The following is a 25,368-nucleotide window of genomic DNA, read 5'->3' as shown; positions in this document are numbered from 1 at the left end:
CTTCTAGGGATTTTATGGTTTTAGGTCTTAAATTTAAGTCCTCAATCCATCTTAATTTTTATATAAGGTGTAAGGAAGGGGTGCAGTTTCAGTTTTCTGCTTATGGCTAGCCAGTTTTCCCAACATCACTTATTAAATAGGGAATCCTTTCTCCATTGCTTGTTTTTGTCAAGATCAGATGGTTATAGTTATGTGGCATTATTTCTGAGGCCTCTGTTCTGTTCCATTGGTCTATATATCAGTTTTGGTACCAGTACCATGCTGTTTTGGTCACTGTAGCCTTGTATTATAGCTTGAAGTTGGGTGGCGTGATGCCTCCAGCTTTGTTCTCTTGGCTTAGGATTATCTTGGTTATGTGGGCTCTTTTTTGGTTACATATGAAATTTGAAGTAGCTTTTTCTAATTCTGTGAAGAAAGTCAATGCTAGCTTGATGGGGATAGCATTGAATCTATAAATTACTTTGGGAAGTATGGTCATTTTCACAATATTGATTCTTCCTATCCATGAGCATGGAATGTTCTTCCATTTGTTTGTGTTCTCTCTTATTTCCTTGAGCAGAGGTTTGTAGTTCTCCTTGAAAAGGTCCTTCACATCCCTTGTAAGTTGTATTCCTAGGTATTTTATTCTCTTTGCAGCAGTTGTGAATGGGAGTTCACTCATTATTTGGGTCTCTGTTTGTCTATTATTGGTGTATAGGAATACTTGTGATTTTTGCACATTGATTTTGTATCCTGAGACTTTGCTGAAGTTGCTTATCAGCTTAAAGAGATTTTGGGCTGAGACAATGGGGTTTTCTAAATATACAATCATGTCATCTGCAAACAGATATCATTTGACTTCCTCTCTTCCTATTTGAATACCTTTTATTTCTTTCTCTTGCCTGATTGCCCTGGCCAGCACTTCCAATACTATGTTGAATAGGAGTGGTGAGAGAGGGCATCCTTGTCTTCTGCTGGCTTTCAAAGGAAATGTTTCCAGCTTTCGCGCATTCCATATGATACTGGCTGCAGGTTTGTCATAAATAGCACTTTTTTTATTATTATTATTATACTTTAAGTTTTAGGGTACATGTGCACAATGTGCAGGTTTGTTACATATGTATCCATGTGCCATGTTGGTGTGCTGCACCCATTAACTCGTCCTTTAGCATTAGGTATATCTCCTAATGCTGTCCCTCCCCCATCCCCCCACTCCACAACAGTCCCCAGTGTGTGATGTTCCCCTTCCTGTGTCCATGTGTTCTCATTGTTCAATTCCCACCTATGAGTGAGAACATGCGGTGTTTGGTTTTTTGTCCTTGCAATAGTTTACTGAGAATGATGGTTTCCAGTTTCATCCATGTCCCTACAAAGGACATGAACTCATCATTTTTTATGGCTGCATAGTATTCCATGGTGTATATGTGCCACATTTTCTTAATCCAGTCTATTGTTGTTGGACATTTGGGTTGGTTCCAAGTCTTTGCTATTGTGAATAATGCCACAATAAACATACATGTGCATGTGTCTTTATAGCAGCATGATTTATAATCCTTTGGGTATATACCCAGTAATGGGATGGCTGGTCAAATGGTATTTCTAGTTCTAGATCCCTGAGGAATCGCCACACTGACTTCCACAATGGTTGAACTAGTTTACAGTCCCACCAACAGTGTAAAAGTGTTCCTATTTCTCCACATCCTCTCCAGCACCTGTTGTTTCCTGACTTTTTAATGATTGCCATTCTAACTGGTGTGAGATGTTATCTCATTATGGTTTTGATTTGCATTTCTCTGATGGCCAGTGATGATGAGCATTTTTTCATGTGTTTTTTGGCTGCATAAATGTCTTCTTTTGAGAAGTGTCTGTTCATGTCCTTCGCCCACTTTTTGATGGGGTTGTTTTTTTTTTCTTGTAAATTTGTTTGAGTTCATTGTAGATTCTGGATATTAGCCCTTTGTCAGATGAGTAGGTTGCGAAAATGTTCTCCCATTTTGTAGGCTGCCTGTTCACTCTGATGGTAGTTTCTTTTGCTGTGCAGAAGCTCTTTAGTTTAATTAGGTCCCATTTGTCAATTTTGGCTTTTGTTGATCTTTGACAAACCTGACAAAAACAAACAATGGGAAAAGGATTCCCTATTTAATAAATGGTGCTGGGAAAACTGGCTAGCCATATGTAGAAAGCTGAAACTGGATCCCCTCCTTACACCTTATACAAAAATTAATTCAAGATGGATTGAAGACTTACATGTTAGACCTAAAACCATAAAAACCCTAGAAGAAAACCTAGGCAATACCATTCAGGACATAGGCATGGGCAAGGACTTCATGTCTAAAACACCAAATAGCTCTTATTATTTTGAGATACCTTCTATCAATACCCAGTTTATTGAGAGTTTTTAGCATGAAGGGGTGTTGAATTTTATCGAAGGCCTTTTTGGCATTGGTTCTGTTTTTGTGATGGTTTATGTCTATTGATTTGCATATGTTGAACCAGCCTTGCATCTCAGGGATGAAGCTGAATTGATGGTCATGGATAAGCTTTTTGATGTGCTGCTGGATTCAGCTTGCCAGTATTTTATTGAGGATTTTCGAATTGATGTTCATCAAGGATATTGGCCTGAAATTCTCTTTTTTTGTTGTGTCTCTGCCAGGTGTTGGTATCAGGATGATGTTGGCCTCATAAAATGAGTTTTGGTATCAGGATGATGCTGGCCTCATAAAATGAGTTAGGGAGGAGTCCCTCTTTTTCTATTGTTTGGAATAGTTTCAGAATGAATGGTACCAGCTCCTCTTTGTACCTCTGGTAGAATTTGGCTGTGAATCCATCTGGTCCTGGGCTTTTTTTGGTTGGTAGGCTATTAATTACTGTCTCAATTTCAGAACTTGTTATTGACCTATTCCAGGATTCAACTTCTTCCTGGTTTAGTCTTGGGAGGGTGTATGTGTCCAGGAATGTATCCATTTCTTCTAGATTTTCTAGTTTATTTGCATAGAGGTGTTTATAATATTCTCTGATGGTAGTTTGTATTTCTGTGGGATCAGTGGTGATATCCTCTTTATCATTTTTATTGTGTCTATTTCATTCTTCTCTTTCTTTTTTTCTTTTTTTTTTTTTTTTTGAGACATTGTCTCGTTCTGTCATCCAGGCTGGAGTGCAGTGGCGCAATCTTGGCTCACTGCAAGCTCCTCTTCCCGGGTTCATGCCATTCTCCTGCCTCAGCCTCCCGAGTAGCTGGAACTACAGACACCTGCCACCACGCCCGGCTAATTTTTTGTATTTTTTAGTAGAGACGGGTTTTCATCGTGTTAGCCAGGATGGTCTTGATCTCTTGACCTTGTGATCCACCCACCTCAGCCTCCCAAAGTGCTGGGATTACAGGCACGAGCCACCATGCCCAGCCTCTTTTATTAGGCTGGCTAGTGGTCTATATATTTTAGACCTTCAACAAACCTTCAACAAACCAGCCCCTGGATTCATTGATTTTTTGTAGGGTTTTTCATGTTTCTATCTCCTTCATTTCTGCTCTGATCTTAGTTATTTCTTGTCTTCTGCTAGCTTTTGAATTTGTTTGCTCTTGCTTTTCTAGTTCTTTTAATTCTGATGTTAGGGTGTCGATTTTAGATCTTTCCTGCTTTCTCCTGTGGGCATTTAGTGCTATAAATTTTCCTCTAAACACTGCTTTAAATGTGTCCCAGAGATTCGGGTATATTGTTCTTTGTTATCGTTGGTTTCAAAGAAATTATTTATTTCTGCCTTAATTTCGTTATTTACCCAGTAGTTATTCAGAAGCAGGTTGTTTAGTTTCCATGGAGTTGTGCGGTTTTGAGTGAGTTTCTTAATCCTGAGTTCCAATTTGATTGCACTGTGGTCTGAGAGACTGTTTGTTATGATTTCCATTCTTTTGCATTTGCTGAGGAATGTTTTGCTTCCAATTATGTGGTCAATTTTAGAATAAGTGTGATGTGTTGCTGAGAAGAAGGTATATTTTGTTGATTTGGGGTGGAGAGTTCTGTAGATTTCTATTAGGTCCACTTGATCCAGAGCTGAGTTCACATCCTGAATATCCTTGTTAATTTTCTGTCTCCTTGATCTGTCTAATATTGACAGTGGGGTGTTAAACTCTCCCACTATTATTGTGTGGGAGTCTAAGTCTCTTTGTAGGTCTCTAAGAACTTGCCTTATGAATCTGGGTGTATATGGGGTGCATACATATTTAGGATAGTTAGTTCTTCTTGTTGCATTGATCCCTTTACCATTATGCCCTTCTTTGTCTTTTTTGATCTTTGTTGTTTTAAAGTCTGTTTTATCAGAAACTAGGATTGCAACCCCTGGTTTTTTTTTTTTTCTCTGCTTTCCATTTCCTTGGTAAATATCCCTCCATCCCGCCAGACATGATTGCTCTTGCCTATAATCCCAGCACGCTGGGAGGCCAAGGCAGGTGGATCGCCTGAGGTCAGGAGTTCAAGACCAGCCTGACCAACATGAAGAAACCCCATCTCTACTAAAAATACAAAATTAGCCAAGCATGGTGGTGCATGACTCTAATCCCAGCTACTCAGGAAGCTGAGGCAGGAGAATCACTTGAACCCAGGAGGCGGAGGGTGCGGCGAGCTGAGATCGTGCCATTGCACTCCACCCTGGGGGACAAAGCAAAACTCTGTCTCAAAAGAAAAAAAATATATATATATATATCCTTCCATCCCTTTATTTTGAGCCTATATGTGTCTTTGCACGTGAGATTGGTCTTCTGAGTACAGCACACTGATGTGTCTTGACTCTTTATCCAATTTGCCAGTCTGTGTCTTTTAACTGGGGCATTTAGCCTGTTTACATTTAAGATTAATGTTGTTATGTGTGAATTTGATCCTGTCATTATGATGCTAGCTGGTTATTTTGCCCATTAGTTGATGTGGTTTCTTCATAGTGTCAATGGTCTTTACAATTTGGCATGTTTTTGCAGTGGCTGGTACCAGTTGTTCCTTTCCAGGTTTAGTGCTTCCTTCAGGAGTTCTTGTGAGACAGGCCTGGTGGAGACTAAATCTCTCAGCATTTGCTTGTCTGTGAGGGATTTTATTTCTCCTTTGCTTATGAAGCTTAGCTTGGCTGGATATGAAATTCTGCATCGAAAATTCTTTTCTTTAAGATTGTTGAATATTGGCCTCCAGTCTCTTCTGGCTTGTAGGGTTTCTGCCGAGAGATCCGCTGTTAGCCTGATTGGCTTCCCTTTGTGGGTAACCCGACCTTTCCCTCTGGCTGCCCCTAACATTTTTTCCTTCATTTCAACCTTTGTGAATCTGACAACTATGTGTCTTGCGGTTGCTCTTCTCGAGGAGTATCTTTGTGGTGTTCTCTGTATTTCCCGAATTTGTATACTGGCCTGTCCTGCTAGGTTGGGGAAGTTCTCCTGGATAATATCCTGAAGAGTGTTTTCCAACTTGGTTCCATTCTCCCCATCACTTTCAGGTACACCAATTGAACGTAGGTTTGGTCTTTTCATATAGTCCCATATTTCTTGGAGGCTTTGTTTGTTCCTTTTCATTCTTTTTCCTCTAATCTTGTCTTCATGCTTTATTTCACTAAATTGATCTTCAATCTCTGATATCCTTTATTCCACTTGATCGATTCAGCTATTGATACTTGTGTATGCTTCACGAAGTTCTCGCGCTGTGTTTTTCAGCTCCATCAGGTCATTTATGTTCTTCTCTAAACTTGTTATTCTAGTTAGCAATTCCTCTAACCTCTTTTCAAGGTTCTTAGCTTCCTTGCCTTGGATTAGAACATGCTCCTTTAGCTCGGAGGAGTTTGTTATTCCCCACCTTCTGAAGCCTACTTCTATCAATTTGTCGAACTCATTCTCTGTCCAGTTTTGTTCCCTTGCTGGCAAGGAGCTGTGATCCTTTGGAGGAGAAAAGGCATTCTGGTTTTTGGAATTTTCAGCCTTTTTGTGCTGGCTTTTCCTCTTCTTCATGGATTTATCTACCTTTGGTCTTTGATGCTGGTGACCTTCAGATGGGATTTCTGTGTGGATGTCCTTTTTGTTGATTTTGATGCTATTCCTTTCTGTTTGTTAGTTTTCCTTCTAACAGTCAGGACCCTCAACTGCAGGTCTGCTGGAGTTTGCTGGAGGTCCACTCCAGACCCTGTGTGCCTGGTTATCACCAGTGGAGAATGCAGAAAAGCAAAGATTGCTACCTGTTCCTTCCTCTGGCAGCTTCATCCCAGAGGGGCACCTGCCAGATGCCAGCCAGAGCTCTCCTGTATGAGTTGTCTTTCCACTCCTGCAAGAAGGTGTCTCTCCATCAGGAGGCACAGGGGTCAGGGACCCACTTGAGGCAGTCTGTCCCTTAGCAGAGCTCAAGTGCTGTGCTGGGAGATCCACTGCTCTCTTCAGAGCTGGCAGGCAGGAACGTTTAAGTCTGCTGAAGCTGCTCCCACAGCTGTCCCTTCCCCCAGGTGCTTTGTCCCAGGGAGATGGTAGTTTTATCTATAAGCCCCTGACTGGGGCTGCTCCTTTTCTTTCAGAGGTGCTCTGCCCAGAGAGGAGGAATCTAGAGACACAGCCTGGCTACACAGGCTTTGCTGAGCTGTGGTGTGCTCCACCCAGTTCGAACTTCCTGGCAGCTTTGTTTACACTGTGAGGGGGAAACTGCCTACTCAAGCCTCAGTAATGGTGGACGCTCCTCCCCCCACCAAGCTCAAGTGTTCCAGGTCAACTTCAGACTGCTGTGCTGGCAGCGAGAATTTCAAGCCAGTGGATCTTAGCTTGCTGGGCTCCATGGCGATGGGATCCACTGAGCTAAATCACTTGGCTCCCTGGCTTCAGCCCCCTTTCCAGGGGAGTGAACGGTTCTGCCTTGCTAGAGTTCCAGGTGCCACTGGGGTATGAAAAAAAAAAAAACTCCTGCAGCTAGCTCAGTGTCTGTCCAAATGGCTGCTGGAGTTTGCTGGAAAACCAGGGGTGGCACAGGCACCCGAGGGAATCTCCTTTTCTGCAGGTTGCAAAGACCCTGGGAAAATAGTAGTATCTGGGGCTGGAGTGCACCGTCCCTCATGACACAGCCCCTTGAGGCTTCCCTTGGCCTGGGGAGGGAGATCCCCGACCCCTTGTGCTTCCTGGGTGAGGCGACACCCCACTCTGCTTCGGCTCACCTTCTGTGGGCTGCACCCACTGTCTAACCAGTCCCAGTGAGATGAGCTGGGTACCTCAGTTAGAAATGCAGAAATCACTTGCCTTCTGCATTGATCTTGCTGGGAGCTGCAGACCAGAGCTGTTCCTATTTGGCCATCTTGCCAGCCAAGTTTGGACCTTTTAATAATATAATGTGGCAACTTTGAAAATCAAATTCTCCTGTCTCTCCAGGATTTGTTGCTGTTGCTATTCAGTAACTTTTCTGAACTAATTCCGTAATGTTTGTATTATTTGTTTTGTGGGACTACTGAAGTCTCTGCTCAGGTTGGTAGTCAGCTAAAAATCAGACAAAGGTTTCTTAAATGCCTGGAACCTATAAGTCTCCTAGACTTTGCCAAGGGGCTCTCTACCTTAAACATTCTGTGAGGCAGTTTACAACTTTGACTCAGGCTCCACTTCCTGCTTTCTCAGACTATCAAGGTTAGCCAAAGGTGAGAGCCTAGAGCCATCTCAAGTCTTCCCAGGAATGCACACAGCTCTAAGCTTGCACACAGTTTCCCAAGAATATGTCACAGCTTTCCAAAGCCCCCTATAAACATCTCATTACCCAGCTTTTCTTTTTCAGCTTTTTGATTAACCTATTATTTTGCCCCAACTGCCTCAGGTGGCAATTACTATTGATTGCTTTTGATAAATGCCCTCAAAGAAAAGGTTGTTCACATGGGGCCAACTCCAAATCAGGTCAAAGACAGCCTTGTGAGTGGCATCTTTGAGGGAACCATGAGATATGTCAAATGATAACTCTCTGGGAATGAGGCATTGAAGAAGCTCCATCTGTGTTCTGCTCCATCCAATGGCTTCCAGACAGCTGTTGGTTTTCAAGGCTACCATGGAGCTGGATAGATTAGGACAGGAATAGGGCAAAACACCACAAAGCTCCAAGGGAAATGAAAATACATGTCCGTGCAGAAACTTGTACATGGTTGTTTATAGCAGCATTACTCACAGTAGCTAAAAGGTAGAAAACTTAAATATCCATTACCTGATTAATGGATAAACAAAATGTTGTATATCCATAAAACAGGGTATTATTCAGCCATAAAAAGGAATGAAATACTGATACATGTTACAGTGTGAATGAACCTTGAAAATATTCTAAGTGAAAGAGGCCAATCATAAAAAGCCACATATTGCATTATTTCATTCATATAAAATATGGATTAGTGATTGTTTATGGCTGGGGGAATAGAGAGGTGATAGCTAAAAGGTAACATTTCTTTTTGAGGTAATGAAAATGTTCTAAAATTGACTGATGATGATGGTTGCACATGTGTGAATATTCTAAAAATCACTAAACTGTACACTTTAAATGTGTGAATTGTATGGTATGTGAATTATATCTCAGTAACACTTTTAAACACTGCCACAAAGCTTGCTGTTCTTATTAAGATTCAGCTGATTTTCTTGAATAAATGTTCACAGGACTGATACAAGCCGTTGGTAATTAGTGGAGTTCTGAAAAGTTGGCACTGACAATTTTTTCCAGTGTTCTCATTAATTTTTTGGAGGAATTTTCAGGTCCTTACGATGTCATTTTTGCTGACATCCTCCATTCACTTTTAATGCTCACTACAACAGTTTGTTCCAATCACCCTTAAATGAAACACAGCATTCTGTTCTAAGTGATAATGCTAAATATACCATTGTCCTCTCTTCAGTAGTCTCGTAGGTACCACAATCTATCCCCAATATTCTTTCCAGTCTGTCTGATGCATTTCTCTTCTGTTTGCCTCTGTACCTCCACCCTAATATCCCAGCTGAGGAGCAGACAGCAGTAGGTGATGTAGGGAATTAGTGAAGAGCAGAAAATATTCCACCATGCTTAATGTTTTACATTCCTCTGCTCTCACCTCCCTGTGTTTCTCCTCCACCCTCACTCTAGGTGTCCTATGTGAAAGCCATTGACATTTGGATGGCAGTTTGCCTGCTCTTTGTGTTCTCAGCCCTACTAGAATATGCTGCCGTTAACTTTGTGTCTCGGCAACATAAGGAGCTGCTCCGATTCAGGAGGAAGCGGAGACATCACAAGGTAGGCCTTTGGGTCACTGCCTAAGGAGGGACAGCTGGTAGTAAACAAAAGAGTTCTAAGTAGTCTTGTCTTGTGTTATTTGTTTCAATGGTCCATCCTTCTCAATGTGCAAGGCAGGTTAGAAATAGGAATTAAAGACCTAGAGGTCTCAGCTTTCCCTCCCATAAATAATGCCCTAGTTGGGTCTATAGGCAGTCACTCTTTGAATCGTAACAGTAACATTACAGAAATTATCAAGTTATACCTAAAGGCGGAACTAATTAACTAAAAGCTGATGGGGTCAAGAAAATAACTAACTATAAGCCTAAAAGATTGGGAGGTGTCCATTGGCTTTTTTCTGCAAGCCTGCATTGTTTTAATAGGCTTGATTCCAGAAGACAATTGCTCCACAAAAGGTGAGATCTTAAAGTAGAATGCCCAGGTTCAGGCCTTTGCTTCCTGCCTCCAGGAAAGAGGCAACAAGCAAGGTCTCCGCCAGAGTGGGTTCTCTCTCCATATGAGGGATTGAATAAAGGAATATTTGACAGGGCACCTCTGAGGAGTTACCAACCTCTGTTCACGAGGTTGTGCACTGACCAAAGAATGCCAATGGGGAGCATGCAGCCTGCTGGAGCAAACTGCTCCATATCATGGGTCCATAACTAGTTCCCCAGAAGATCCAACCACCCTGGCTTTTTTCTTAGTTCTTCAAACATACACACAAGACTTTAAATATCTTGTTCTCTTTCCCTGTACTGCTCTTCCAGTGCACTGTGTGTCCTAGCAAATGCCATGTCCTACTTGAACTTAATTTCTAAACTTCTAAAAACGTATCCTGATTTAAAAGCACAAATTCAATGATGTGTTTTTTAAAGCCGATCTCTTCCACCAAATTGCAAGCTCCATAAAGGCAGAGACCGTGTTTGTTTTTGCTCTGTGCTATATCCCTGGTGCCTAACACAATGCCTAACATATAGTGAGCATGCAATAAGTATTTGTTAAACAAATGAACAAAGGGATAAACAAACGATTAGGTTGGTGGAAAAATAATTGCAGTTTTTGCCATTAAAAGCAATAAAGAAGACAGAGAGTCTGAAGTTTTTCCACTGACAGATTAGGGCAACCAGGGACCCACACATTATGACCTGTCATAGTGTTGCAGGTCACAGTACATACCTGCAATGTGCCAGGTCCTACAAGCTTTAGACTGACCTATTTAAAATCGTTGTCTATTAATCAGCAAAGCTCAAAAATAAAATAAAACAAAATAGTTGTCTGCCCAGGTGCAATGTGCTGTGACAAAGGACCCTGCCTCTTTAGTTTTCTTTAGTATGAGACTTCGAGCTAGCCTACCTGGGCCCAGGTTCTCCATGTGCAAAATGTGTATAAAGGGAAATTCTGGTGAGAATTAAATCAGGGTATGCCAAAGTAGCTTTAAGTTTTGTTCCTGCCGCACAAGTGCCGAGGATTAAAATGATTACATATACACACATTTCCATCAGTGTGTTTCTTAAACATCAGCAATCTGATTCAATTAACTTCTGGCAGTTTACCACAGGAAGGAGGCCGACGTTCCAAGACAGAAGATGTCCATGGGAATTAAGATATCACCATCCTTCTAAACTACATTGAAGGAGGAAATTGTCTTGGGTTCAGCAAGACAGATAGCACTTCTTAAACGACCCCTAGTTTTAGTTACTCTATATTGTCCATTTAATACCTAGCCTCCGATGCTTAAAAAAAGAAAAAAAAAAAAAAAAGTCTAATTAAGAAACTGGCCTGATGGCTTGTGCCTATAATCCCAAGTACTAGGAAGACTGAGGTGAAAGGATTGCTTTAGCCCAGGAGTTCCAGACCAATGTGGGCAACATAGTGACTGTGTCAAAAAAAAGAAAAGAAGAAAGAAAGAAAAGGAAAGGAAAGAAGGAAAAAGAAAAGAAAGAAGAAAGAAAGAAAGAAAGAAAGAAAGAAAGAAAGAAAGAAAGAAAGAAAGAAAGAGAAAGGAAGGAAGGAAGGAAGGAAGGAAGGAAGGAAGGAACCAAACATAAGTATCTGTAGGATTTTATTTTTCCATTTTCCCTATAGACTAGCTGCTTTTTGTAATTTCATCTGCTAGAGACATTTGTTAAAAACACTAATTTGAAAAGATCATGTCCAAGATATTTTACTAGCACCAGCCCCTTTGATTGGGCACTGCACAGCTCCAGTAGATGCTGTTTGTATGGACTAAAATGGGAATGGAGCCTCCTGAAGATATGTAGTATGGTGGGCCTATGGTACTTTCAAAGGCCGCTTCTACGCTCCCCAAGTATCTACCAGTTTGACACACTAGAAGAAAACAAACACTATCTCTGGCCAGATAAAGTGTGAATAAGGCCACTAGCTAGATTTGATCAGATTCTCCTGCTCTGTTCCCTCCTTTGAAGATACCTCAGCAATCACCCCATCCACTCCTTCCATGCAACTGATGAGAGACCCACAATAGCAAGGTCAAGTCATCAGTATCACGAGGCACTGATGGCAAAGGCAGGAGAGGTGCTAAAAGACCCGAGGTTCTTCTCCAAACATTAACCATACCACCATGAGTTCTTATCTGTTCAGTGTGTCCATCCTGAAGCAGATAAAAATCGTCTTTCATTTATTAGATCTTAAATAAAAACTAAGCCTCATCCCATGGCGAAGGTCAAAAACTAGTAGCCAGAAGGCCAAATTTGATGTGCAAATATCTTTACTTTGGCCTGGAGTGTTTTTAAAATCTGGACTTAAGGGGTCAGCATTTAAAAACCACACTTCTGGCTTCACTAGAAAAAAAATCATAGCAACCAGCCACACTGAATGTGCTTCCCATAAGATATTGGTGCACTGGATCTGCCTTTAGGTAGGGAATGCATTTTCCAGTTAATACCATACCTTCTAACCAGGGATATTTTTCAGCCCCAACTCACTTTACCACTCACATTTCTCCTGCCTGCCTTCTTGTATGCATTTGAATTAACGTAATCTCATTCATAAAGGCTCTTAAGTTGGCCCAAATGTCAGAAATTACAATGATGCAGAATTGAGCTCACCATAGTTTCCTTAGAGTAAGCCGCTCTGGAAGTGATTTGTACACTAGAGGTGTACAAGCTTCTTCTGCAGAAACCCTCTTTAACAGGAAGTTTGCAGAAGGGATTTTAAGTCCCAGATGGTGTGGAGAGGAACTAGCTACATGCCTGAATTTCTCAGAGCCTATGATCTTGGACAGCTTTCCCAACTCCCACCATCTTCCCATGTTGCCTCGTTTGTTGTGCAGAAAGCATCTGGTTCTCGAATTCTCTGGCTTGCCTCCTTAGGCAAATTATTAGGAAACCGTATCTGTGAGCACCAGACTCAGCAGGCATACTACTGTCAACCTCCCTGAGCTCCAGAGTACACTACCAGATTTCCCCTGCTCCAGCGCTAAGCAGCTCCAGATGCAGTTGGGCATACATTTCCTGCCACCTGCTGGTTCCAATAAGAATAGCAGGCCCTTTACCAGTCATTCCTAGGGAATTTTTCTCCCAGACACAATATGAAATTGATAATCCTCTAGCTAGATGGGGCCTTCAATCCAAACCTCTACGCCTCCTATTCCCATGTTTAACAGATAAGAAAGGCAAAGAATAATTCACCCAAAGCAGCATAAAAAGTTAATTTGGTGCTTCCCCCTATCTAACTAGGTCCCAGTTTAAAATAAAAAATAAAATTTAAAAAAAAACAACACCCCAGCTCCAGCAAGGGGAGATTTTCACTGAAATGCAATAGAGTCAGACTTAGACCCCCTTCTACGTACTAGGTCCAGCAATTTGGCCGGCTCCCCGCAACTCCTCTCCTTGGCCCTGGCATTTAATCTTCTACTGTTGCCCTATTCATAGACAAGTACTTACTGAGCACCTGTTTGCCAGGCACTGTATGTAGCATATCCTCTTCCTCCTCACTTTTGCAATGAAGATGTTGGACAAGATTCATTCATTTTCCAAGGATTTCTTGAGCATTTACCATATGTCTCAAACCCTTCTGGTGCTAAAAATACAACTCCATTTAAACAAACAAACAACAAAAAAAAAGGACACCAAAGCTGGTGAAGATATACAAGTAAACATTTGCTCAACAAACATATACCAAGTTTTGAGCTTATGAACCAGGGACTACGTTCATATGTTCAGTGTTGAGAGTGCAGTGAACATGACAGACTTTGCATGGAGCTTATAATCTAGTAAGAGACAGACGCTAATCAAGAAATTACCACACAATGTGATAAGAGCTTTAAAAAAAGACGGAGATATGTACAGAGAGCTTATGGAGCACACAGCAGGAACGGCTAGCCTATACTTGGGAGCTCAGAGAAGGCTTCTGAGAAAGAATTAGGTGAAAGAGGAGTTGGAGACAAGAGATGGGGTTGAGAGTGTGTTCTAGGCAGGGAGAACAACTTGCACAAAGGCCCAGAGATCAAGAAAAGAACCATGACATTTTCAAATATAAGGAAATATTTCAGTGACTAAAGCATAGAACACCAGATAGAAATGGCACAAGATGAGACTGGAAAAGCAGGCAGAGTCCAGGTTCTAAGGCCTTGTTTATCATGTTCAGGATTTTAATTAACCTGAAGTCAGTGGTAGCCTATTAAAAGGTTCTAAGCAAAAGATGACCAAGATCTGTGTTATAACGACTCAGATGGGTTGGGTGGTGGGGGCAGATTGGAGGCTGTTGCAATGGTGGGCTGGACACAGTGGCTCACACCTGTAATCCTAGAACTTTGGGAAGCCGAGGCAGGAGGATCTCTTGAGGCCAGGAGTTCAAGACCAGACTGGGCAACATAGTGAGACCCCCATCTCTACAAACAAAATAAAACAAAACAAACAAACTAGAAGGTGGCCTATCCTACAGGAGAGATGGAGAGGCACCAGTGGATCCTATACTGAGTTTCTTGTTCTCTGTTGGCCCGGTCCTGCACAGGAACAAGCAGAAGATGGTGTTCCTTTCCTAAAAGCGTTATCTAGGTGGGCAATGTGAGCTGATAAAACTTCCCAATGCCAACACTGAATCGACAGCTCAGTTGAGACCAAAACATTAGACTCTCAATTCCTCCTCAGAGCTCACATGAAAAGATAACAAAGCTGGACATGAGGAGAGCAGACAATAGTGCCTCTATGATTCAGACCAGGGCAAGACCACCATGACCTGGGAAAGGGATGAACTAGAAAGATCAGGGCAGCAGGCATTTTGGTAGCGAGCATAAGGAAGGGACATGAGAAGGCACAAGAGAAAATCTACAAACAAACCTGGAGGGCTGCAAAGTATCTGGTGGGGGAGAAGGAAAGCCTGGAAAGGTAAGTTGGGGCCAAATGATGAAGAGTCTTGAATGAAAACTTAGTAAAAATCCAGAGGTCTGTCTGAAGTTACAACTGCCAGGGATGTGGGAACGTAGAGGCAGGAAGAAGCTGTGGCTTCCCTGGGTTGTAGAACGGAAGTGAGGCCCAGAGCTCCTGCTCCATCCTGGCCCATAGCCATCCCCCTTACCACCCACTCCTGGAAGCTATTAACTGGGGAATGGGATGGGGAAGAGGCAAGGAAGCAACAGAGGCAAAGCAGGGGATCTCTCCAAATTGTTATCTGAATTTCTAACTAAAACCCAGTACAACCTTGAATATGTTCTCAATTATAACTTCTGATGGTCAAAAGAAACTTGTGGAGTAGTGGAGAGAATCTTATCCCCCAGGTAGAAGAAAAAATGAAATAAAAATCCCAGAGACTCACAGAAGGAAATTACTTGCCTATAGTCATACAACCAGCAATTGATACAGCTGGGACTTGAACACAGGTCTCCAGACTCTAAACCACATTCCTATCCCCTGTTTTGCATCTGTTTCAGCAGGCAAGTGGCACCCCTCTATAAGGCAGAACTCCCCAGCCAGCCAAAAAGCCTCCAAAAACCTAGAGTGATGCAGTCTGGAAAGCAGGGAGAACTAGATGGGCATGGCCTGGCCCCCAAGGGAGTGCCTTGCAGGGAGGGTGCCTAGCCCCTGTCTTATTTTAAGTAGAGCCCCATGTTGAATCTATTCCAGGAGGATGAAGCTGGAGAAGGCCGCTTTAACTTCTCTGCCTATGGGATGGGCCCAGCCTGTCTGCAGGCCAAGGATGGCATCTCAGTCAAGGGCGCCAACAACAATAACACCACCAACCCCCCTCCTGCACCATCTAAGTCCCCAGAGGAGATGCGAAAACTCTTCATCCAGAGGGCCAAAAAGATCGACAAAATATCCCGCATTGGCTTCCCCATGGCCTTCCTCATTTTCAACATGTTCTACTGGATCATCTACAAGATTGTCCGTAGAGAGGATGTCCACAACCAGTGAAGGGTCTGAAAGGTTGGGGGAGGCTGGGAGAGGGGAACGTGGGAATAGCACAGGAATCTGAGAAACTAAGGAAGAGAAGGGGAAGAGAGGGAGGGGGCACACTTACGCAACTCTCTCTGCAATATGTGCAATAGCAAAATGCAGTGATGCATGAATTTTACAATGTGGCACTATTTAACCTCTGGTGGGCTGTTGGGAGGGGGGTCAGGAGGGACTTTTCTAATACAGGAACTGAGGGCTGGGAGGAAGGGAGGGGGTAAGGGCAGGGGGTGGGGGATTGGGGAAATAATAGCCTTCAAAAATCTCAGTCCATGGGCTGTGCAGTTTTCCTGTTTGGAAGGAGAGCACAGTCTGCCCCAGAGCAGAAAGAAAGCAATGTAATATATGATATATATTCATGCTTAATATTAATGCAAAACCCCAAAAACAAAAGATTTGTTTCTTAACCTATCAGCCTAGTAACTGCTGAAATTTTTAAAGTCACAGAAGTAATGGACAATTTTTCCCAGAGTGGAAACAGTCACAAATAAGCTTGCTCTGGTGTATGTCCCACATCATACCCCTCCAAATGCCATACCTGTCTTCAAATTGACCCAAGCGGACACATGCCAAAAAGCCATTTTGCCTCTGCTTCAAGAGGGCTGTGTGGTATGGGAATGGGTAGTGGAAATGGGGACAGGTAGAGAGACGAGAAGGGAGTGACTAAAGAGACGGATATTTCAGAGGCCAAGGACTGAGAATGTAGGTAACCCCAGCTCAACTCTCACATCTCAAGGCTGAGGTCCACAATTGCCCCTCTCTGAGCCCTCTTGCTTCTGTGCTTCAACAACGCCCCACTCACCCTCTACCAGCACCCAGAAATGGCCGACGTGGTTTTCTCATTATATTGCCAATATGCAATCTTTTTTATGGTTAAAATAAGTAATAATCTTGAAAAATAATACGCAGATAGACTGAGTGTAAACAGGTACTTTTTTCAAATGACTATTTTTTTGGAGAGTCTCTTTGGAACTGCAACTGAGTGCATGTTTGGGAAGGTGGGGTCAGTGGTGTGAAATACATTTATTATCTAGTGGTTCTACAGAGTAAAGTTTTAAGAGGTGAAAGGGCAGTGTTGAGTCTGCTGCCGATTAGGTATAAATGGGTGGAGAGAGATGGTAATGTTTAGAAAATGTTTGTTATATTTTGACATATCATATATCATAATGTGCAAAGTTTGGGGGGCTGACCCCGTTATATTTTTGTAAGTCTGTTTTTTTCCTTTTAGGTGCTTTGTTTAACATTTAGGAAAGTTAGACAAGTATTTCTCTTTCAATTCTGAAGTGCCAGAATTGTCCTGGGACAGCTAGGGCACTCCAGAAAAAAAGAAGGACCAGGAGACGAATTTCGTTTGGGGGGTGGGGTGGGTGGGCATGGTCCTGCGGACAGAAATGGGTATCACAGATGGAAGGTCTGCAAGGTGGAGATAGCAGGCCTCTGTCCACTGTCAACAGCACTATGCCTGAAATAATGGCACCATTGTCTGAAGCATTTTCCCTGCTTTGGCCCATGGCCAGAGTACTGGGGTTCCATTTCTTTCTTTGCACTTTAGTGTCTGAGCTTTGGATCAAAGGTGTACGTAGAATGTTGAGATAGCTGACAATCAGTTTGTACTGAGGCCTGGGGTTTCACATGTGTCTTTCAAAAATCTCCAACTTGAGGCAGGATGGAGGAGGAGTGGTAAGCAGAGAAGAGACACTGGAAGCCTAACTTTTCCCTAAAGCACCTTCCCCTAGGGGATTTTCTCCCATTCCCGCAGCACAATAACTAATACAGGCCTAAAGTAGCAGGTCATGACAAAGATCTAAAGAGATTTACATAAGGAAAATGCACTATGCAGCCAAAAAAGGGTCTGGCTTTGAGGCTTGAATGGTAAAGGTGTTTACATCCAGGTCCAGGGAAAATAAATTATTGCCTTCCCTTCTCTTGGCCTATGTAGACCAAAAAGCTAAACGGTATTACAGCTTTGGATGATATGAGATAGAACCTGGAATCTATTTTTCTAAGAAATCTTGGGAGATGGGAGCCAAGCGGGTAGAGAGTCTCTCATCTAAGACCATCCTTTCCCCCATCACAAACATGTGTCCAACGGAGTGAAAAGTTTAAAAGAGGGACTTGAACGACTATACTTCAAGATGAGAACATCAGTCTTCGAGCTGCTGTCAGCACCTTTCATTAGCACTACATTCTCAAGTGGTGCATGAGTCTCTGGAGAGGCCCTCTCACTAGCACTTTATTCACTTTACTTAGGGAAAATCACTTTTTAATCTTAAAAAATTAAAGAAGCCCTTCTTCCTACTTTACTCATTACTGGACTAAATTCAGAATGTCTGAAGTCTTAGTAAATCAGGCAACAATCGTGCTAGACCTCCAGCAGAAACTAAAGACAACGACATTGTTCTAAGACATTCTGCCTCCACTCAAAACATAAATCTGCAGATTCCAAACCAGCCTCCTTGTAAGTAGTGTCTGGAATCCATCTGAGAGAAATCACTGGGCCATTTGCCCAACCTCTGCTGGGTCCTTGAACTTCTGCCACCACATTCAGCTTGTGGGCCCACTGGGAGCTGCCAGGTTGACAGTAGCCAACAAATAATTGAATCATCTCTTTGAGACAGAGAGGATGGAATGTCACTGAAATCTTCTCTCAGACTATTTCAAACTAGTGTCCCTTATGGAAAATCAACATGAGTGGAGTGATTATAGCAATGAAAAGAACCCGGATTTTAGTCCTGCCACTATAACAGGCTGAGTGACCTTGGGGAAATGACTAGGCTTTAGTTTCCCTAAATACACAATGTGAAGAGTAGTATAGTATCTAAACTCCCTCTTAGCTCTAAGTGGTCTATGACTCTGTGTTTAAGCTCGTCTACAGGAAATTCACACAACCAAAAATTTAATGTCACTTGGATTTCTAAACCCTCCAAGATGGATGTGTGGATACATATGCACAAACACATGGACCCACACATTGTTGCCTTTCTTTGGAAAATTTGTGGATTTCTTTTTTCTTTGCCCCACTTGGCGAATGGTGGTGAGGAAAGGACATCAATCATTACAAACCCAAAAACATGATCATGAATTAAGAATGGAAGCATATTCAAGGAAGACATTATCATCAATGTATAAGGTAGTAAGAACAAATTACATGAATTTCAACTTTATGGAAAAATCAAACCAGATAAGCTAAGCCAATTACTTTAAGTAGCTCCAATGAACACAGCAATACTTTCTTAATTTCCTCTTCAGTTTGAGCACAGGGGATACTATGCTTTGGGATTACAGATGCCAAGTGGTATGGTAGCCAAAAAACTGATTTAGGTACAATGAATGGTTTACCAGTTTTCAAACTCTTTGCTTATCTAGACCACACCAGTATTTATACATGGTGTAAGAATTGGACACTGGCATAGAGCATTGGTGATTTCACCCTCCAAAACTACAGCTAATCCTAGGAGCCAAATCTAGGAGGTACCAATTAAGCAGACCGAATTTCTGCTTAATTGATTCTCACTTATTAGTTTATAATGTATCTCATTCATTTCAAGAACACTCAAAATAAATGGCTAAGCTTTGACACCCTCTAGTCCTTTCAAACATTCTTGGCTAAGACTCTAGGGAATGAACAAGACCAGGCATGAATAGAAAGGAAAAAAAAATCTATGTCCATGTATGTGGGTATGTAGTATCTTGATTTTAACTCTATTTTTAGTTTGAGTCTAAACAACAACAGGGTTGGTCATTTGACCCAAACTATTCCTTCTAAACTGTCAATAAATAAGAAATGAATCCCCCTCAAAAGCTCACCAATCTTTTTCACAGGCTGTTTTGTTCATATTGGGGAGAAAAATATGAGAGATGGTTCCTTTCCTTCAAAGTACACATCTTTATCCACATTATTAAAAATAGAGATGGTATTTTGTGAGGCTGCATTAGATTACAGAGTGGGCTGATGCCCCAGCTAAACTGATACCATCACTGATAATAGTCTTGTGTGAAAATTAGCTTCCTTAGTTAATTGCAACATACTGAAATGGAAGGGGTTATTATTGTATCTGTAGTAACTGCCTCCTTACTAGAAGAATCTGGCAAGCACAGGGCTTGGTGGTGGTACAATCTGTATCAGCTTTAGGACAGAAGTCAAGATCTAAGATTTGTAGCTGTTTCCTAGTCTGTCTGGAAGCCCAGTTAAGGAGCCACGAATACCGCTCTAGAAAGCATCTTATTTATTCGATGAGCACCTTTTGCACATTCTACCCACCCTCCATGCCTACTCTGAAAAGGCAGGCAAGATTTTCTTTGTGGACTATGTTTCCTGGGTTGGCTAGGTGGCCTGCACTCTGAGGGGCTGGTAAGGTACGTTGAGAAAAAGTGAATCGACCTCTACGCTTGATATATGGCATCATTCCTTCTTGAACCAACCAACCAAAAAAATTCTCTAAACAGGCAATCAGACAGCATGTTTTTAAAATATAATTTAGCTTCTTTTCTACCACTGAGCTCCTTCTCTCAGAAATCAACTCCAGAAATTTGAATTAAGAACCTTCCCTGGCTGGGTGAGGTGGCTCATGCCTGTAATCCCAGCACGTTGGGAGGCCGAGGTGGGCAGATTACCTGAGGTCAGGAGTTCGAGACCAGCCTGGCCAACATGGTAAAACCCTGTCTCTACTAAAAATACAAAAATTAGCCAGGTGTGGTGGCGGGTGCCTGTAATCCCAGCTATTCGGGAGGCTGAGGCAGGAGAATCGCTTGAACCCAGGAGGCAGAGGTTGCAGTGAGCCGAGATCATACCATTGCACTCCAGGCCGGGTGACAAGAGTGAGACTTCGTCTCCCAAAAAAAAAAACCCCTTCCTTCCTATTTTCCTGCAGTTCTATGAAGCCAGAGACAAGTGCTAATCCTGACCAAAGGGAGGAGTAAAAGAAATATGATTTGTTTTAATTGAGCTGCCTTGCTCTTGAGAAATACCTGTACCAATGTAAGGGCAATCATGTATGTTGGCAAGGCTTTGGCCTTATCATATCCTGAAATCCCAATGCAGAGGGAGAACATCCTTGGATAAGTTGAAATCCCTGTAGAAATAAATAACTTTAAAAAAAAAAATCCTGAAATGAAGCCCTCCTCAACCAAGCCCAGTATTAAGAGAATGAAACCAGTAACTTTTTTCTGATTGTCTTAGCTGAAGATCCCAGAATGTCAAAGGAAGACAAAGGTATCCTACAAACATCTCACCCAGGCCTGAGTAACCTAGATTCACAAGGGCCCATACTAAATGATGCCTCTACCAATTATCATCCTGTTGTTTCCTAAGGATTTCTCAAGCTGTAGAGACAGAAATGGCAGTAGATAGGTTTGCTCATACGTTGGTGCTATTTCATGCTATTTTGATGGAGCTACGTGGTTATTTAAAGCAGTAATTAAGGTGCTTTGTCATTCATTAGAACAGCAAAATGCATTCCAAAGTAGAAACTGCCCAATAATTTTTAATACTAAAGCTCCTTCAGCTAACAGACCATTACTTCTCCTTTGCTTCCCCCTTCTCCTCCCACTGCCTCTCTTCTGTCAGCATCCCGTTTCATCAGTTTGTGCATCTTATTTTATGAAACCAAACTGTCAGAAGATGCTGATTTATTTCCAAGGGAAGTAGGGGTAGACTAGAATGGACATAGCAGCTCCTGTCTTATTTGCTTTAAGGCTGCAATTTCTGTTCATTCTCTTGCCCATGCAGTTTGAATTTCATTGCTCTGCAAAGTTTCCACTGGAACATTAGGTCGAGAAGTCAAAATGTAGAGAATAGCAACCAAAAATATACTCTTCAGAGAGCCCAGTGATGGAAATTATATTCTACATAAGGCCATTAACCAGCTACAAAGCAGTAGCAGCTAACTAACCTGGGGATAAAAGACATCTGCTGGCTGGATACTGATTCCAAGCATAATGGGTCTCCCATTCCCACCTCCACCTGGCTCCACAATTCCCTGCATTGTCTTTTAACCTCCTCTTCTTCAGACTCAACTGTTTCCTTATGCAACTCCAGAAACCCAGTATCTTATTTAAACACACCTGCCATTTGAAGTAGACAGGTCAAAGAGAGGTAGGTCCTTCTTCTGGTATAACCTCAGGTTCATCATGGGAATATAGATAAGCTGTTTCACTTTCTTGGCCTATTTACTCTCCTATAAAAAGAGGGAGTTGCAGGAGATTCTTCAAAGCCAAACTGAATATTTTGATGGGCTGAAGAAAAGAAGAGCTATACGATGTGTTGTAAAAGGTTTCATTGTATTTTACTATCAGGCTTGGCACCCCATCCTAGGCCTTCTGGTGAGTAGGTAGGGAGACATTTAAAAAGAGAGTGAGCCTTGGCCCTTGAAGAGATTATAATCTTAATCCTTTTCCTTGAAAGTCAAGGTATTTCACAGCACGGGATGACTTGCCTCTAAGACTAGCTTCTCACCTGAGAATCCCATCACACATCAGGACATTCCACTCTGGTGTTTTAGCATGTGTATCCTATGAAGGCTGTAACCCATTTCCCATGGCAGTTGTCTGAATTCTCTGCCAAAGCCTCTGCAAGAATCAGAAATCCATCAGAGCAGAACTTGTGAAATATCCTTAGAGAAATAACTCTAATGACTCCTCCCTACCCCCCCTCCCCCACCCCCAATTTAATCATAGAGAAAACTTCCAGCAAGATTTAACAATGTATTCCCTGGTAGTTCCTGTTACTCTAAGTGCAGCTACAGCAGAAAACGTAGGACCATTCCAGACCACTGAAGGGTTTGTCTAAATTCATACCATTGACTAACTACAATAAAAAGAAGCAATTTTATAGCAGATGTGACTGGAGTTGAGCCAGCTCTCTCCATATTCACCCTCAAACAAGACCTCGCCCTGGAAATGTTTCTGAAATGCTTCTGCACTACTATGGTTTCAACACTTCTTATAATCAGAAAACACTCTCTTTCTCAGCAGGGATATTATGTATGCTTTATATCAATGGAATCCGAGAGACAATCAATCCAAAGTCTCTTGGAGGATGGGACATTTGAGCTCAGATTCTAAACAAAATGTTCTTTTCCATAGCAGTTTACTATCTGGATTTATGTAATTGTGGTCTCATTCCAGCAGAGGAGTTTCTAATGGCTCTTTACTCCCACCCAAGCTCTGGACATGAAGTAGGAAAATGAAATTACAAGCAAAGTGTGTCAACAGAGGTGCCTCTCTCCAAAAGTAGATGCTCCTGCTTGTGAAGTCCTTTTATCTGTGCAAACTAGCCAGATGAGTTCATTGGACAAGGCCTCCACGACTGTGCTTCATAGAATCCACTTGGCCTTACCTGTCTCTTCAGTTGCATCTAGCTTGGTCTTTGGCATGACAGGACCATGAGCTACAGCAGTGATGTCAGGAATGTCTTAGCTACTGCTCTGAGGGCCAGCACAGTACCCCTTCTGGTCAGCTCTGGAAGCTGTTCAGAAAAGGAAAAGTGGCACTCTCTGAATGGTCCCTATTTAGTCTGGTTTAGTGGGTCTCCAGGTCCACGTACATGTCTTTGGATGACTTTTTAAATGTTTCCTTAGCCGGGAGAAAGCATTTTAATCTTCTTTCAAAGTCTAAGTTAGAATGGGCTCAGGAAGAACTAGAACATATTTTATTACATAAAACATCACACGCATACATAATCTCCAGTTTTTCTATTCAGATTTTTAACTTCCCTATACTTGTCTTTCTACCTGCTATATATTAAATATATTATGGCAAATCAGTATACCATGAAAGCAGGGTATCAGAATAAAAACACAGCCCCTTTTCCTACAATATAGGAGGGGATAATAAAAGCACCAATATCATTACTAAAGTGGGATGTAGTATTTAACAGGAGGAGGAGGGTGCCATGGAGAGGGCAAAAATTAAACCATGGAATGTGAGCAGTAACCTAAAGAAGAGATGAGATTTTGACAGATGAGGACAAGATTCCAGGCAGAGGGAACAGTATGAGCAAAAATATGGATGTTAAAAAATAGACAGCACATTCCAGGTTATTATCCATTTGGATAAAGTGTAATCAATGGGAGACATGTTTGGGAAGACAGATTTAGAGTATATCAAAAGCTTAAAGGGTCAGGACTCATTAGTATAGCAGTTCTCAAAGACAAACCAATAGGGTGCTCCCTCACAAACAGAGCGGCTTTCTATCTTCTTTCCATTAGCTGACACCTTCAGCTCAGCTCAGATTTCCCTGTATTTATTTTGAGAGAACTTAACTTTTCCTGTCTCAGAAGTAGAGTACCCACTAGCAATTCACATCTTCAGAAAACAGTCTAGCATGTCCTTTTTTACACCCTCAGTTGCATCTGAAATTACTTCTCCCAACCAGTATCTCTATTCAAAGCATGAAAATCAGGTCCATAAAGAAAAAAGGTATACAGAGGGGAAAAGAAGCCAAATATGAGTAGAAAAAAAATAAAGACAAACATGTATTGACTGGTATTAAATCACGGCTAGTATTAAGTCATTGCTAATCCAAGTATGGAAAAGGAATAGTTTCTTTCACAAAAGTTTACGTTTCTTAAGCAAATTCTTCAGAACACACACTGGGGAAAAGAAAAGTTAGTATTACCTACCATGGTAAATTAAAGATTGCCTCAAATCTTTTTTAAAATTGGTGTTTACATATCAAATAAGCAGTTTGCTAAACTCAACTTTTTCCACATTAGATGTATTTCTACCTCATCTAAAAGCATACCATGCTCAACATGTCAATTTAGCCTGAATGGTACAGAAAACGCTAAAAAAATTGAGTTCCCACAAGGTACTTCAGAGCATTTTAAATTCATACTTCTTCATATTTTAGTGGTTCAATCTTCCAATACTTAAGCCATTATATTTTCAGCACTAACAACAGTTAAAATGATATAAGTAAATTAAATCCCAACCAAATGGGTCCCACCTGCTTAGTATATTCAATGGATATAGACAAAATACCTACTCAATGTGATTTTTGTGCTTATTAGACAAAAGGTTAGTGCAATGTTTGAAAAAAAAAAAAAGAAAGAAAAAACAGCTTGAGTTCTACTTTCAAAACAAACATAGCAGGGACCTCAGTGGTCTCCAAGTATGTCTGACAAACTGGGTAAAACATGTCTTCAACTGCTTTGGACTTGAAATGGACAAAGTGAACCACAAAATGACCAAAACAAAAACCTAATACTTTTAAGCCCTCTTGATATTCCAAGACTGCCAAAGGCTATTCCACTCTCATTGTCTAGATCAGCATCACAGTAGACCTGTTGATTAAAAATCACCTTATCTAGAATTGATGCAAGTTACTGCAATGAATAACTTGTAGTACATTTAGGGTGAAGTGTGGCTGGTGCATGATTAGAATACTCAGTGACTGTTAACTTGGCAAGTGTTCAAACATACCACAGTGCTTCCAAATCACAAATCACTTGGTCCTCTCTCCCAGGATAGGCCATTTAACGGAGACGTCATTCTCAAACTTGACTGGCCTAGGGAAGCTATAGAAAGAGACCAAATTACCTTGCAGCCATAGCTGTGAACACACTGGAGCCACACATGAAAATTGGCGATGAACAGGACAACAGAGATACCAATTCATTGCTAAGACAACATTAATGGCAAAGTTGTATTTAATTTAAAACATTCCAAAATGAGTTTATTACAAAATAAATGCACAGTCACTGGAGGAAGGGGTTATTTTATTTATACACTCAATCTTAGATTTAGCAACCTTTCATTTTGACTCACGATTCATT

The 25,368-nt window shown here is 41.6% G+C and overlaps 1 protein-coding gene across 2 annotated transcripts in view; it reads left to right on the top strand.

Moving 5' to 3' along the window:
• The window catches only part of GLRA1 (glycine receptor alpha 1), a 108,992-nt gene extending 93,279 nt beyond the window's left edge, over window positions 1–15,713 (top strand). The window contains exons 8-9 of one of the 2 annotated variants that reach the window (XM_032158434.1): window positions 9,054–9,200; window positions 15,263–15,713. In XM_032158434.1, coding sequence (XP_032014325.1) covers window positions 9,054–9,200; window positions 15,263–15,553 — 438 coding nt within the window. In that variant the 3' untranslated portion in view covers window positions 15,554–15,713. Of the gene's footprint in view, window positions 1–9,053; window positions 9,201–15,238 lie in introns of both variants that reach the window. The other variant, XM_032158433.1, reaches the window with a different exon arrangement.
• The last annotated feature ends 9,655 nt before the right edge of the window (window positions 15,714–25,368 follow it).

This window comes from Hylobates moloch, unplaced genomic scaffold, assembly GCF_009828535.3.
Source record: "Hylobates moloch isolate HMO894 unplaced genomic scaffold, HMol_V3 SCAFFOLD_6, whole genome shotgun sequence".
Lineage (NCBI taxonomy): Eukaryota > Metazoa > Chordata > Mammalia > Primates > Hylobatidae > Hylobates > Hylobates moloch.
The sequence above is the reverse complement of the archived record's forward strand: the minus strand, read 5'-3'. Positions and strand labels throughout refer to the sequence as shown.